Here is a 16,505-nt window from a genome sequence, read left to right as displayed (position 1 = left end):
TCTTGGAGGGGGTCGTTGAGAGGACATGACCTCTGGTTGATCCTGGAGCTGGACAGAGGCAATCAGAGGCTCCTCGCCACCTCCCCTGTCCCTGGAATGTACATTCCACCCACTACTCCCACACTAGGAACTGTTTCAAGCATGAAGCATTGAGAAAGTAAGGTGGTGTTGAGAAAATCTGGACTGAATACGTGACTGAGCCGTTAAGGCCTCTACATAAACTTGTAAGATTCTGGTGGGCAGGGGTGGAGATCTACTTGTCTTGCGGCCATCCAAGACAAACCTGATGTAATTTCCCTTGCTTATTTAACTTGCCACCTACCAATATGGAATGGCCTGCTTCTTTCTTTGGTCTCTCCTTGCCCTCCATGTACAGGCACCAGTTTGTGAACCAACAACCATTCTAGTAGAAGTAGGCAGACAAAAAAATTAAATGATAAACAAATTGTGTCATGTTGAATGGTAATATTTACTACGGAAAATATCAATTTTCTCCTCTATTTCCTCAACTTATTTCACTTAGTTATTCTGGGCTCCTTGATATTCCTTAAAAACGCTAAGCATTTTCCCTTTGAACTGACTGGTCATGCTCCTTGGAATGATCTTTCCCCAGCTATCTATGAAGTTAACTCTGTAACTTCCTTCAAGTCCTGGTTCAGATGCCACTTTCTAGATGAGGACTGTATTAAACAATTCATTTAAAACTGCAACTCTCAAAACCCATTTCTCCTTTTCCAATTTATTTTAAAATAAATAGAGGAGAATAAGATCAAAGAGATAATGGAAACCTGATCCAGTAGATCCTTTTTGAGGACTGACTCTCAAGAACAATTGATAAGTTTTGAATAGAAATATGAGATGTTCACACTTACCTATTTAAAAAAAGGAAAAGAAAAAGAAATGCAACTTACTTTGTATTCTGTATTCAAAATAGATGGTAGGGGCAAAGGCTAGTAAGAAAGAAGACTTAGGAACATATTGCAATAATCCAAGTAGGATTTTTAGACCAAAATTGTAGCAGGAGATGTGAGGAAAAGTCTTTGTATATCAGGTAAATTTGAAGGTACAGTCAATAGGATTTTTTAAAGTATTGGATATGGAGGATAACAGAATGAGAGTAATGAAGTATGACTACAGGGTTTTTGGCCTGGGCAAAGAGAAGGATAGATTTGTCATGAACTGACATGGGGCCAGTTGAGCATAGAACAGATTTAGGGATGAAAATCAGAAACTTGGACATATCCCACTTAATTAGACATGCAGGTGGAAATTTAGAGTAGTTAGTTGGATTTACGTTTGGACTATAAGAAAGAGATGAAGATGAGAGATCTAAATTGGGAATTTTCAATTTATATCCATATCCATAAATGTATTTATGTGTCTAAATAGATATGGATATGTATAGTATCTGGAAGAATGGACAAGATCATCAAGGGCCAGAATTTAAATAGAGAAGAAGAAAAGAAGATGAGGGCCTGGACTGCTCCAAAATACAGAGTTAGAAAGAAGAGAAGGAACCAGTCAAGGAGACTGAATAAAGTAAAACATTGTCCAAAATAATGAAGAATCCGGGAATCCAATTGTGGTGGTTACACCAGGGAGGAAGGAACGGTCGACTGGAGTCGGTTCAACCACGGACTAAGGAAAGATGTTGTTGCTTTTTTTAAAATTTGTTTGCTTTCTTTTGTTGTCAATGCTGTTCCGTTTTCTTTACTAAGTTTGATTTTCAAGTCATTGGTATCTATTTCACGTGTCTGAGAGAGGATTAAATGTAATAATATCCAGGCTCTGTATTCAAGTTCAAATAATGTAGATAGGTTCATATCACTGAAAACAAATTCATACATAAATATAGACATGTTATGTTATTCTGAAAATTATTGAACATTCAAAATAAAACAATGATTAAGTTTTAATTATATTTGGAAAATGGTTTCTCAACTGGATTTAATTTCATTCTAAAGTTTAAACAGTCAAAGTTAATTAATTTATTTTGTTGGAAAGCAAGCACTCATTAAGAATTAATTTTCCTCAAATTTTACCACTCCACAGTTCATGAGAGTCAAGTGATGGAAACTAATATTATTAAGTGTATTGTGTGCATCTAGTGAAATAGAATTATCCAAATCCAACAGGGTAAATATTATCATGTCTATTTTCTGGAGAAGTTAAATAATTTCTTTACTTGCCAGTAAGGAAATAACGAAATCTGATCTAACTCCTAAATCCATTTTCCCCACTATAGGAATTTCACAGATTATGGAAAATTATAGGAAGTATTAGTAGTACACAGATCTGGTAATTTCTTTGATCAAATCATATACTCTGATTTGTAGCAAAGACAATCATATACCCATTAAGTTTGAAATCTGTTAGCTCTGTTCTTATAAAGACTCCAGTATATCAGTCATTCTCAGATCAAGAAAGGGGAGAACTCAGAAAGTCACTTCATTATTTAATTACCAAAAAGTGGTAGTCAAATTAAAATTTCTTCATAATCGAGCACAAAAATTTACTATGTCTTATTCTATCTAGTATCAATATGATTTTTTCATAGCAATTGTAGGCCTACGACATGTAGGTAGTTTGGTTTGTTGCGGTGCTCTTAGCGTTTAAAGCATGGTAAATCCATGCAGGAATTGTAACTACCAATTCCCTCATCTCTGACTTGACATAATTTCTTCTTTTTAAGCAGCTGTTACACATACAGTCATTATAGACCTCCTTAGAATTTCTTTACTTACTGTCACTCATCCCTTTAGTGATTATAGAATAAAGTGATTACAAGAGGCATTAATAGATATCTAATTCATTTTTTTTCTGACTACCTTTATATATATATAAAGGTATATTTATTTTATATATATATATAAATATATATATATTTATATATATAAAGGTATATATATATATAAAGGTACATTTTTTTTCTGACTACCTTTATATAAAGACACTTTATATCATCCATGTCAAATAGTTCTCTGATTCATTCTGGAAGATCTCTAGCAAGGGGGAAACTAACTACTTCCTAAGCTAAAATGAAAACTTTCTGAACTAAAACTAAAACTTTCTGTTTTCTGGGAAATTCCAATGATGAGAAAAATTTCAAATAATTCTTAAGTGCCCAATATGGTTTTTTGTTTTGTTATCATTAAATTAAATCTTTACTCTGTTAGCTATTGGTGGTAAAGTTACTGAAATAGTCTTCAAAAATTTTGCAAGATAGTAACATAACAGAACACATAAATGCCTGTTGATAACTTGGTATTTGCTACTTAAAAAGGCTTGGTAACAGACTAATCAATATTAAATTTCTATATAAATTCCACCTAGGAATCACCCTGGGCGTGGTATTTGCTCCTTAAAGGATGAGTAATAAAAGAGAAAGAAAAGGATAATTCATGGCAAAGAAAATGGATACCATGTAATCTCCCTGTGAAGTTTCCATCTTTTGTTTAGGTTTTATTTTCCAGGCCAAAGTTTTGTGCATGGCAGTCTTTCAAAGATTTGCAAATGATTATTGTACACAATTCTCCCACTTTCTTCTTCTTTTCCATATCTGAAGGTGTCTGTATTCTGTTTTCTGGATTATCCCAATCATGAGTAAAACTTTGCATTCGTTAAGGTTTCGTATCTCCAGTCTACACGTCACTGGTTCTTTAAAGATTTCCTTAAATACAGTGATTTCGAATCTCCTCAATAAAATTATCAATTAAAAAGACCTCCTCTAGTTTGCTGATAGACATTTTAAATGTTACCCAGATTATATTCCATGAATTGTCTTATCATGAAGAAAAAAATCAGAACTATCATTCTTCATTCTGAAAACTGTGCTATTAATGGAGGAGGAGTAATTTAGATTTTTTTCTTCATCTATGTAACATTACTGACACGTATTCAATTACTCAACTAAAATTCACTGATCGATCCCATAGTAAAGAATTGTACAAAAAATTTAAGCTAATTATTCACAAGTATATTTGTACTATTTTATATTCCAAATGTATCTCGTATCCTATTAATGGGTAGACATCAGTGGTTCAATAAAAACTTTCCATAGTTAAATTGTTGAAGCAGAAAATCACAATTTGTACTGAAGCTCTTTTATAGTCTCGCTACATTCTAGCTTCAAATCACATGCAGTAACTTAGCTGCTTTTTCCCCGAGTAAATCACTTTTTACCTTTAAAGATGTAAAAAATTTCTAAGTGAAATCAGAACTGCTTCTAAAAATTAAATAAATGAAATTTATTTTTATAAATACTAGTTTATTTCATAAAAATACAAAAATATAAATATACATTTATAAAAATATGAATGAATTAACACAAAGACATTCTTCAACTAAATAAATATGGCAGTAATAGTCATTCCTATTTCTTTAGGGATATATATTTTTTATATTAATTTACAAAGCAGTTGCACAATGTTTCATTTAATAGTAAAGATGACTGAAAGTCAGTTCAGAAAACATTTATAAAGTTCTTATATCTAAGAAAAGGCACAAAAAGCCTTTTATGTAATTTTTATTGATTATTGATGTGATATATTTTCCTTCAGAGATTGTTAGGCAAAGAAGGTGAACTGGGTATTATTACTTTTTTTAATCTATGTCATTCGTATTCATTCACAGAAACTTACTGATTAAGCAAACCCTTACTAAGACAACACCTATGTATTGTTTGTAATTTCGATTTTTTTAAAATTTCCTTCAAGGAAGAGAATGCAGGCCACTCAGTCTAGTTACAAAGAGAATACGTCCACTAACATGGATCAGGTCATACGGTACTCTTAATCTCGGTCGCTGTCATCACCCCCATACATATCAGCAAGTTTTTTAAAACGAGGCCCCCAGTCGCTGAGATAATCATAATCCTGGTTACAATCTGCCGTGAGAGATTCTAAAGAGCTGAGTGAACCAGCTATGGAATCATTCCCTTCGTAGGCGTATGTGGCCAGTGAGTCGTAAGGGGGTGCACTTGGGTCTGAGTCATTTTCTTTTAATCTTCGATGGATAAAATCTTGTACATCGATATTTTCCCACAGAGGCACAGTCCTCCGTATCTGAAAAATAGTTTCAGGCATTACATCCCTTCTGAGTTTACTGTCTTCCCTTGCTTCTGGATTCCTTAACGTGCCAATGTCAAAAGCTTGGGTGTCTTCTTCCCCTCCGCCTTCATCATTGTAGGTCACGATGTTGTCCCGGACATCGTCTTTTGAAATGATCAGAGGTTCCTTTTTTCTTTGCCTCTTCAAAGCAGCAAACAGCACAACCAAAACTATTAACAACAACAACAAAAAATCCCAGAAATTAGTGAGATGCCATGATTCAGGGTTTAAATTAAATATAGCACACTTCTGCGAGTGAAGTTTGGGTGGTGTGGGAAGTGCTAAGATTGTTGGGATAAAAAGAGTAACTATTCTATACAAACACAGAGGGTCTTGGGCCAATGACTGGCTGCACTGTATTGATCAAGAAGCAGATATCACAGTGCCATTTATTTACTTTCAAAACTCACTCTCCTAAGGAGCTCTGACATTGAAAAAGCCTCATTCAATTACGGCTGATGCATTTAGCCAAATGTAATTATGTGATACCTCATTCCTCCCAAATGCATGTTGGTTTAAAAATACTAAAACTCTAAAGCTAGGATCATTGTTACCCCAAGAGCAATTCAGTACCAATTTAATATTTTCTTAATGACCCAATATGCAATACATTACTCATATATATTCATTATATAAATATGTTATGTCTATATATATGTTATACACATGTATATATCTATATATATATATACACATATGTTTATATATATGTGTGCATATATGCACACATGTATATATATGTGTGCGTGTGTACATATATACTGAACTTATTCCTTCCCATAGCTCATATCTGTTTAGGTAAATTCCTTGATTGACTTAGTTTTGAAAGTCTGCTTAAAATCTGAAATATAACTCTATAAGCCACGATATAAAATTCAAACTCAACTCATGTTTAACTTGTATGCACCGTACAGGACAGCTCATATATTAACTTGTTACTGAGGACTTCCTTGATTTATGCGGTTGCATTCAAGTTTTTTGGCTAAAATCTTAATTGTAGTCCCTCTATTTGCTGAATTATTTATATTATTCATATACCTATGTTATGAAGTTAACTGTGAACATCCCCACATATGATACACTTTCTTATTTTTTGTTATATTACTGGAATTTAACATATGCATATATTTGACAATGAACATATGCAGAATAAATGCATTTTGCAATTAAAAAATACATTATTTCTTAAAAATGAGAAAAAAATATGATTTCCAAAATATAAATTTTCCATTGAAAATGGACCAAATCCCTAATTTTATATACAAGAAAAATTTAAAATTAAATAAAGAAAATTTCTCCAAATCACACTTACACATTGCCTGTGAGGAAAAAAACAAAACAAAACAGGTTTTCCCTTACTTTAGGCCAGTTAAATATTTTGTCAATAGTATTTGACAAATAGTTTCATTGAAAAGCAAGAAAATTTTGGCTCAAAAATCTATCATTCCTTTTGTCAATCTTTGTATCAAGACTACACAAAGCAACTCATGTACATTGAGACTCTACTTCACCAGGGCCCTTGAGGGCCACTAAGGAGCTCTGACGTTGAAAAATTCCACTAAAGTCCTGTCCAGTGCTATTGTCATATTAGCCAACACATTTTCCTCAGCTCCTACTAATTGGTAGAAAGAAAAAAAATTCATTAGAAGCTTCTTAAATTAACCTTCACAGAACGGGCTTTGAGTGCCAAGCTATATTCATATAATATGATTCTGAATATATTTTTACTATATTCAGTCTATCCAGTAAAAATAAGACGTATCTATACTCTTTCCTACTAAAGGATGAATATAAGTTAATTAAGTCCAGCAAGCATCTGAAATCCACCAATCTAGTGAACCATGCAGTAGAAAAAGAGGGTTCTAAGTTTAATATTGAATGAATTAATTTATAAATTCTCTACTTTTCTCAGAATTTTTATAAATTCTGACTATAAAAGAACAACAATATGGTCAAGTTATTTTAAGGGCTTCTTAGCTAATATAATATTAACAACTCCCACAGATGGACCTAAGAACTTGTTCTGAATTTTTTCTCCTCTGTCAGGTCAAAATTATCCTCTTTGTTTTCCTGGACTGAGATTATGTATCAGGGTTATGTGAACGGAATTGAAAGAGGCTAAGGTAAGAAATAGAGAAAGTGCATCATTATTTTCACTCATATGTAACTCGAGTTTAGCATTTCTTTCTATTATGAACATCACCATAAACTATAGTTATAGTAACAGTACACGTGTGACTATTAAACCAATAGAAATCACAGGTAATTTATATTGTGTCATAGTTACAATATATCTCAAATGATCAGTAAACTTGCACTAGAAGAAGGCACATGCGACAGTAATCAAGCTCATTTTGCTTTTTGTTTTTTATTTAATTTGGATAAATATATTTCATTTTTTCTTAGACATCTTATTCTTACAAATTTAAATTACTGTTCTAAATAGATCCATAAGTTTTATCTGACTACCAGCAATGTCCAAGAAACCAAAAAGGTTAAAAAGCTGTGCCCTAGGTTTTAATCCCTGACTTTGCCTTGTAATATAGATATAAACTAAGAACCACATTTTTTTTCAAACCATTAGCAGGTAGTTCTAAGGTATTATTGGCCACACTATATCACTAACTGTCTTGCAAAGAGCAGACTCTCTTAACTATAGAAATGCAGTAACTGTGTCCAGTCATTGGTACAAAGACTCAAAATAACAGAAAGAATGCTTTAGGAACTTTGATAATGAAACCTCCTGAATTAGAACTAATTTTAACTAAATAATAAAAATCACTCCACATTTAGACAACAAATTGAGAAGGTGAAAAACAAGAAATGTGTGCCTTCTATATTACTCAGGGCAGAAAGGTGGCAAACTTTTCAAAAGAAAAGAAGCAGCCATCTAGGATTCTACATAGAAAAAAATATTATACCATTTAATAATATTATAATATCTAAACTTATTTGAAGGTTGCTTTTGTCCTCCCATGAATACATGCGTATCTTTATGTATGTGTATTATCTTAACATAGAAATAAAAAAATCAAGTTTGAAATATACATATTTCCATGCTATTCTGAATTAGGAAAGTAGAATTATCTCAGCAAATAAAACAGTATGATATCAGTAGCACTCAGCTGAAAGGGTAAGACAGAATTCGATCTCCATGGGGATACAAAAATATTTTACAGAGGAGTTGAACTTCCTAGCAGTAGGTGGAGATTCGGACTGCTGATGGTGATGGTTGGGTGTGTATGTTCTAAACCACCCTGGGAAAATGTTTTTCTAAATACTTGGATCATCTTAACTGAGACAAATGTTTTCCTCCCACTCTCTTCAATCCCCCACTGAAGTCCTGCAAGGAAATCTGGCCAAAGGGATTTCATCCAGATAGCTTGAAAGGATTTGCAGTGAAAAGGAGCCAGCACATATGAGCACTAGAACGTGAATTTGGCTAGCTCTTCTGCCCTAAGCATAAGCATTTTGGATGAACATTTGATGGAAACAATTTGGGGGAGAATGTTTTACAGTGGAACAACTGTTTAATTGAATTAAATCGTTGTCCTGTTAGAGCATGCTCATACAAAACATTTGCTATTGGAAGCATGACTTTATTTAGAAAACATTGCAGGACTAGGTATGACCACCATGCCATAGTGATATTTAAAAAAATGAATTTAAGCTTTTAATTTGGTGTATTACTTCTCCATATAACAAATTTTATGAAAAAAAAAGTTTATCTTACTGTGACAACTTAAATGCATGTGCAAGTTAGATGCCTGATACGTAACTTAGTGTTTGTTAGTATTATCGTTTGTCAAGGTAGTCTTTGGTTTTGAGAATAATCGTTAGAAAGGAGAATTCTGAAATAGAATAATCTGAGTTTGAATGCTAGTTGAAACACTTTCCCAATTTGTGTAAGTTATTCAGCTTTTCCGTAGAAGAATAGAAGTATTTGCCTTGTAGAGTTGATATGAAAATTAAAGCAATTATTAAGCTAAATAGTCTCAGAATAATGACCATGGTTAGTTACAACTAAACACTATAAACATAAAATATATTTAAAAATATATATACATAGCACTAGCTACTATATCCTTGGTTTTGGTCTCTAGAAAACTAGACCTATCTTCAGAGACAAAAACTCGATTTTTTCTTTGTAATCGAAAGAACAATTTTAATGAAAAGTTAAAATTTTCAATCTTTAGCTCTAGAGAAGAGTGCTTTTCAGTGTGCCATCACTGGGCAATGAGGGAGAGAATTCTGGGAGTTAAGTGAGCAGTTGGGGGTGCAGCTTACCGAGAAGGATGAGCACACAGAGGAGGATGGCGATGAGAGCCCCGGTGCTCAGGCCAGCCGAGAGGACCAAGGCTTCTGCAGTGCAAGACTGCATGTTTCCCTGACTGTCGCAGGCACACACACGAATAGTGAGTGTGCCAGTGCTGCTCTGAATTGGATAATCATTGTCGAAGATTAAAATTGGCAGTAGGTACGTGCTCATTTTGTTGCGGCTATATCCATCTTTCCGAGTCATGATTCCTGCTGTGTTATCTGGGGAAAAAAGAGATGTGGGGGAAAAAAAACCTCAGACCAGTTTTAGTTTTTGCTTCTTAAGGTCTCACAATTTTTAGTTTTAAATATATTCTATACCTTTATTATCTACAATGGTGAAGTTTGGATTAAGCGGAAATTCTGGCACTGGTTCAAAGAAGAATTTGTGGCCTCGGGGAGGATCATCTTTGTCCATGACACTGACAGTCTGAATCAACTGAAACCAAATAAGTAAATTGAATAAAGCACAACAAAAAGCAACTCTTGTTATTACAAGTCATTTTAAATCAGTGTTTGTGCTTTAAATACGTCACTGAAATTAAAGAAACAAAAAATACGCTATTTTCAAAAAATGATGACAAGGTTTGTTTTATGGTTTTGTCTAATGTTTCTTATTTAATTAAGAAGAAAAAATGTCCATCAACTATTAGCCTGCAGGGAATCTTTATGAATCATTATCTGATTCCTGGCCACTGCAGTGTCCAACCTTAAAAAAAAATTTGATCACTCTGACATCTATCCTCTTTTAACATTGTTAGGGAGCACCAGTCTGTTTTATTATTAATTGGTTACCAAGACGTTGCCTCTACTAGATAATGGTTTTCTCAAAGGCAGAGAACATAACAGATGCATTTTTAAAAAACACAAGTGTTTAGCACAACCACTCCTATAGATTAAGAATACTCTTCATATAGTTTTAGAAAAATACGTAATATGCCATATAATACCAGAAAGCAAAAGATTTTAAAGCTATGGGGCACCATAACTGCAATCATATTGCATATTTTATTCAAATTATTTGTTTTTCCTTTAATGATATTTGCAAAGTTGAGCAAGATATACAAATAAAAGCTTTTAAAGTGTTGTAAAATCAGTGTTAAAGTTGAGAAATTACAGCACCTCTTAGCTGTGCTCATTGTAAGTCAGAGGTGTGCCACAGTGTCAAGATGGAGCAGCAAATGGCACACTGGGCAGAAAAATTCCATTGAGCATTTTATAGTAGAAGTAGCGCTAAGCTGCACATCGTGGTGCCTGTTTTTTCTAGTCCGGGGCCTGCCATCTGTGTGATTTGAAATCAGTCATTTAATTACTCTGACTTTCAAATTTCTCTTCCACAAAACAAACAGTTGCACCATTTCCAGGTATAATAGTCCAACTTCTGTGATGAACAATAATTGGAATTTCACAGCAGTTTAATGCATCCATTGTTTTCGTTATTGTGTGCCTTCTAGAGCTATACCAACTTGCATACTCACTATTCAGTACTTTTTATTCTTTAATTTGATATTAACTATAATTTAAGTCATTTTATTGACAGTGGCATGTAACCTTATATTTCTTTATACGACGCTTCTGAAAATGCAGTTAAGACAAGCTTAATGCACTTTTTATCCTTAGAAGTTTAGATCATGACATAGAAAACATTTTATATAATGTCTAATATTCTTACCCAACCTTCTCTTCAAGATTAGCAATAACGTATCCAATATTTTAAATCATAAACAACATTGGTCCTTTGATTATAGGACTCTGAGTTCTTGAAATGATTAGATAGGCCATTGTTTAAGCATATTTTAAGAGAGAATACATATCAGTAGCTTAAAATATATTATATTTTATTTTGAACTCTGTTAATTTTAACAAGAAAATTGTTTTGCACCAAGTATATGAACAATGACATAGAAATTTTAATAGTAGTAGAATATATTAATTATAATTGGTTACTATCAATTATACAGTATCATTATCAATTATTAATTTGTAATATATCAATAACTCATCTGAATCAATAAGAGAAAAGCATACTAATTGACAAACAAGTCAAGAATATCTATAGGCTATTGTCAGTTCACTTGTTTCCCTCCAAAATGTATGTTCAAGTCCTAATCCTCAGTACCTGTGAATGTGACCTTATTTGGAAATAGGCTCTTTGCAGATGTAAAAAAGTTAAGATGAGGTCATATTGGATTAGGGTGAACCCTAATCCAATAAATGGAGGGTTAAGTTAAGATGAGGTCATATTGGATTAAGGTGAACCCTAATCCAATAAATGGAGTCCTCCTAAGAAGAGGGAAATTGGAAACAGAGACATACAGGAAGAATGTCGTGCAACAATGGAGACAGAATTGGAGTAACTTGGGTCTATAAACCAAGGAATGTCAAGGATTGCCAGCAATCACAAGGCTAGGAAGTGGCAAGGAAAGATCCTCCCCTTGAGTCTTCAGAGAGAGGATGGACCTGCCGACACATTGATTTCAGACTTCTAGCCTCCAGACTGTGTGAGAGAATACATTTCTGTTGTTTTAAGCTATCTGGTTTGTAGTAATTTGTCATGGTAGCCTTAGGGAACTAACACATCTGTGAAGATTTTTAAAAAATGGCCACACATTTATGAAAAAATGTTCAGCCTCAATAATTTTGGAGGAATTCATGTTAAAATTATAATGAGATATTACTTATTGGTGGACATTTAAAATTTAGTGCTGCCCAATAAATAGGCAATCATCTACATTTGGTGGGAGTTATCACTAGGTATATGACATATTTGGAGAGATATTTGAAAGCATCAATGAGTATTTATAGATAAAATTTATTTATTTCTACTTTAAAGATTATCTACAAGGGAAATAATACCAGATAGTGTATAAATATAAATGTACTGCAGTGCTCTTTACAGTGCTGTCTGCTAGAGTAGCAGTTTGTTTATAAACCAAATTTCCATTAATAGGTGGGTAGTTGAATAAGCTTATTAACGTATAGCTATGCCGTGAAAATTAAGCATCAAATTAAAAATAGTCATTTACTGAACTGAGACTATGCCCATTACATGTTGTAAAGTGAAAAGAGGAAAACAATTTTTAATCCAAATAACTGTGTAATGATTCTTTGCTGGCAAAAGGAAAATAAAAACCTCACTGTTATTTTTGTGAATGTAAGTGCAATGTGGTATGTATCTCTTTCTTAGCCTTCTTGGGCTGCCATAACAAAGTACTTGCAGACTGGATGGTTTAAACAACAGAAATATATTTTCTCACAATGCTGGAAGCTGGAAGTCCAAGATCGAGGTACCAGCATGGTGGGCTCCTGATGAGAGCTCTCTTCCTGGCTTGCAGACGGCTGCCTTCCTGTTACATCCTCACATGGCCTTTCTTTTGTGCATGTGCATGGAGAGAGAGAGAGTGATCTCTCTGGTGTCTCTTCTTTTTTTTAATTTATTTTATTTTAATTAAACTTTTTATTCTGAGACAAATGTACATGAAAGTTGTAAGAAATAATACAGACAGGTTTCACACCCCCTGATCCAATGTCCCCCAAATGGTAACATCTTGTAGAACCATTGTACACTATCAAAACCAAGATTTTGACATTGATACAGTCAGGATACAGAACATTTCCATCACCACAGGGATCCCCTGTGTTATCCTTTTATAGCCACACCCACTACCTTGTTGCCCTCACCCCCTCCTAATCCCTGGCAACCACTAATCTGTTCCCCATTTCTAAAATTTTGTCATTTCAAGAATCTTAATTAAATGGACTGTTTTTGGGATTCACTTAGCTTCTTGAATCTGTAGATTTATATGTTTTATGACATTTGGGAAATTTAACATTGATTTGGCAGGGGAAGGGGGGGCCACCTCACTATTTCCAGGTGGGGGTGGAAGTCCATATTCCCCCCCAACATCTGTGCACATCCAAGGTGGGGATCTTCATTACTGCTGGGCAGTGGTGGGATTTCCATCTCCCCACTAGGCCTCTGCTGATAGCACCCTGGGTGGGAAGGGTAGGAGTGCCTTGTTACTGCTCCCCATCTGATTTTCACTTATACTAAAGGCATAGGGGATGGTCTCATTACTGCTGGGCTGGGCAGTGGTGAAAGTCCTGGCTCTCCTCTAGGCTTCCTCTAACTCTGGTGTCTCATTTAAAAGACACTAGTCCTATCACATCAGAGCCCCACTCTTATGACCTCATTTAACCTTAGTCACTTCCTTAGAGGCCCCATCTCCAAATATAGCCATAACGGGGGGTTAAGGCTTCAACATATGAATTTTGGGGGGACAGAAACATTCAATTCATTATAATCTCTACTGGAATAGAAGAAAGATTGTATTTCACTTTATTTTCTATATTTAAAAAGATATGATGGAATTATGTATTCCTAACTTCCGCTTACTTTTTCCTTAAAGAAATATCTAAATAACTGGTTAAAATTGCTTTCAGTAAAATTTGTGCAGTTTCTGTTATTTGTAAAATACTATATTAGTGTCAAAAATGAACATACCCTACATTCACTTAAAATTAGAGATATCTTAACTATTACTTTGCAGGGGAATTTGTAACTTTTAAAAATCTTTTTTATCTTAATAATATTAAAGTCAAAAAATCACAAACAAAATATGAGCTATATCAAACCAAAACGGCCTGACTGGGCAATTAAAAGTGGCAAAATGTAATCAACAAAACATTACTACAATTCTTTTTATACTAACATAGAACAATTTCATTTTCATACTGCAGGTTTTATTTAATAATATACTTCCATTCTATTCATGAATATAACTCAGTATCAGCATAATCGTGAATCCAGGTAGGAACTTTTTACATACATGATATTCGTTATATACCTGGTATGTAAATTAAAGTATATATTATAATTTACCCTATTATATCATGGATTTCATAATAAAAACAATTTTGAAAGTCATCATTTTGAGATCATTGTGAGCTTTTTGGTAAGAGGAGATAAGTGACAAGGAGGATTGACAATAGTTGACATAAAAAAAATTGTGCAAGTTAATTAATGTAATGTCAAATGCCTCTGTGAGGATGAAATTTTTTTGTAAAGTTTATAATAATTGTATTTACCTGCCCAGGTTTGGCATTTTCACAAACAAATGTTTCATAGTACATGGCAAATTCCGGAGCATGGTCATTTATATCTAGAATTCTGATGAAGACAGGGACGTGGCTACTTTGTTTTGAGTTATCTGCAACGAGAACACGTGTAAGATTTCAGTCTCATTTACAGAGAAGCCATGATACCACGTGCCCCATTTGTAACTTAGCAACCGGTCATTTCGGTGGTATTCACTTTCTTGATTGCATTGCTGATGGATATCTCAGCTTTCTTACATGGTCTAGATGGAAAGCATGATAAAAAGAGGAGAATATGATTGAGAATGAAGTACTATTTGTAAGAGATAATTTTCTGAGACTGATCAATTATTTTTATAAGGTTAGATTATATTTCTATCCCACAGTAAGGTGTAAAAGAAAATCATGTTTAAAATAAATGAATATTTTACAACCATTAAAATAATTTAAAAATCCAACACACTAAATCATTTCTCTCAGATCTTGCTAATGATAAAATCATTACATTCAAGAAACAGAGTCTACTTAACGCCATTATTTTGCCACTTCAGTGAAAAATAATGTGTTCAGATGGATGTATTTCCAACTTACTTATTTCTGTGGCTGTAATAGTGATGTTGTGCCAAGGAGATGATTCCCGGTCAAGAGACTTCAAAGTGAAAATAGAGCCATTTTCTGAGTGGATGCTAAAAATCCGGTCCATATCAGTATGCCGGTCAACGGAGTATCTGGCAGAAAAGAGATTCATAAACCCAGTCATTGTTTTAAGATTATAAATTTATCTACTATTTCTGATAGACAATTCACAAAATGTGCTAAAAAAGACATGACTAACAAAATGCTAATAATTTTCTTGAATTTGTATTTAATATAATTGCCATCTAGACAATTTGATATATTTGGGTGTTCCCATCATTATTATTCTATGATTACATGTAATTTGGAGTTATTGTTTATACTCAGGAATCCTAGTGGCAACTTTTAAGTGAATTTTTAATTGTCACTTGATTTACTTATCCTATTATAGACCTATTGCAGTGCTTGAAACATATTAAACAGTCATATTGAACTTGATAGAGTCAATCGCTTTAGATAAATTGAAATTATGTTAAAAAAAACACATAAGGATATGTGCCCACAGAGTCCTTATGAGTATAAGTGAATATAGAGAGGCTGTTGTAAAATACATTGCTCTTGAATGCCTCTCTATTCAAGGAACATCTCAGCTGAATCAAAGGCCATCCTCCAATTTATCCCTGCAACCCACTCCATATAAAAATGACATATCAGACAGAGTTCTGTGACTGTTTTTCATCAGAGCTGGATATAGAAGATGTCACCATAAACTTTGTATCACTCTATGGTTGGAAAATAATGCCTCTCCCCCACAAAAAAAGATGTCCACCTCCTAATCCCTGGAACCTGGGAATATGTTACTTTATATGGTAAAAGTAACTTCACAGGTACGACTGGTTAAAAACACTGAGCAAGGGGGCCGGCCCGGTGGCGCAAGCGGTTAAGTGCGCGCGCTCCGCTGTGGCGGCCCGGGGTTCGCTGGTTCGGATCCCGGGCGCGCACCGACGCACTGCTTGGTAAGCCATGCTGTGGCGGCGTCCCATATAAAATGGAGGAAGATAGGCACCGATGTTAGCCCAGGGCCGTCTTCCTCAGCAAAAAAGGAGGAGGATTGGCGGATGTTAGCTCAGGGCTGATCTCCTCACAAAAAAAAAAAAAAAAAAAAAAACACTGAGAAAGGAGATTATCCTTAATTATCTGGATGGCCCTAAACTAATTATGTGAACGCTTTAAAGTGGAAGAGGAAGGCAGAGAAGTCCTCTACAGAGATGATAGAGACGAAAAAAGGGAGAGATTCAAAGTATGATAAGGGCTTGACCGCTTCTTGCTAGCTTTGCAGATGGCAGAAGAGGGCCACATGCCAACGAATGCAGGTGGCCTCTAGAAACTGGAAATGAACCTTCAGCT

General features: G+C 34.2%; 2 protein-coding genes across 2 annotated transcripts in view; both read right to left on the bottom strand.

Annotated features, from left to right (window-relative positions):
* Window positions 1–4,721: 4,721 nt before the first annotated feature.
* Window positions 4,722–9,641, bottom strand: LOC131419275 (cadherin-9-like). Its single transcript, XM_058564301.1, has 2 exons — window positions 9,396–9,641; window positions 4,722–5,278 (listed from the first exon to the last, which is right to left on the bottom strand). The coding sequence occupies exons 1-2, from the start codon at window positions 9,628–9,630 to the stop codon at window positions 4,791–4,793; spliced, it is 723 nt and encodes a 240-aa protein (XP_058420284.1). The 5' UTR covers window positions 9,631–9,641; the 3' UTR covers window positions 4,722–4,790.
* An 88-nt stretch (window positions 9,642–9,729) lies between these two features.
* The window catches only part of LOC131418950 (cadherin-9), an 87,636-nt gene continuing 80,860 nt past the window's right edge, over window positions 9,730–16,505 (bottom strand). The window contains exons 7-9 of the mRNA XM_058563509.1: window positions 15,114–15,250; window positions 14,514–14,635; window positions 9,730–9,864 (exon numbers count right to left, since the gene is read on the bottom strand). Of these exons, the coding sequence (XP_058419492.1) occupies window positions 9,730–9,864; window positions 14,514–14,635; window positions 15,114–15,250 (394 nt within the window). The remainder of the gene's footprint in view (window positions 9,865–14,513; window positions 14,636–15,113; window positions 15,251–16,505) is intronic.

Source organism: Diceros bicornis, chromosome 20, assembly GCF_020826845.1.
Source record: "Diceros bicornis minor isolate mBicDic1 chromosome 20, mDicBic1.mat.cur, whole genome shotgun sequence".
Taxonomy (NCBI): domain Eukaryota; kingdom Metazoa; phylum Chordata; class Mammalia; order Perissodactyla; family Rhinocerotidae; genus Diceros; species Diceros bicornis.
This window is presented reverse-complemented; position numbering and strand designations above follow the sequence as displayed.

Bases quoted from the DNA above. Each gene is read 5' to 3' on its own strand.
- LOC131419275 (XM_058564301.1), bottom strand. From the start codon at position 9,630: ATGACTCGGAAAGATGGATATAGCCGCAACAAAATGAGCACGTACCTA. The intron at 5,279-9,395 runs GTAAGCTGCACC...TGTTGTTAATAG, and splicing joins CTGTGTGCTCATCCTTCTCG to TTTTGGTTGTGCTGTTTGCT.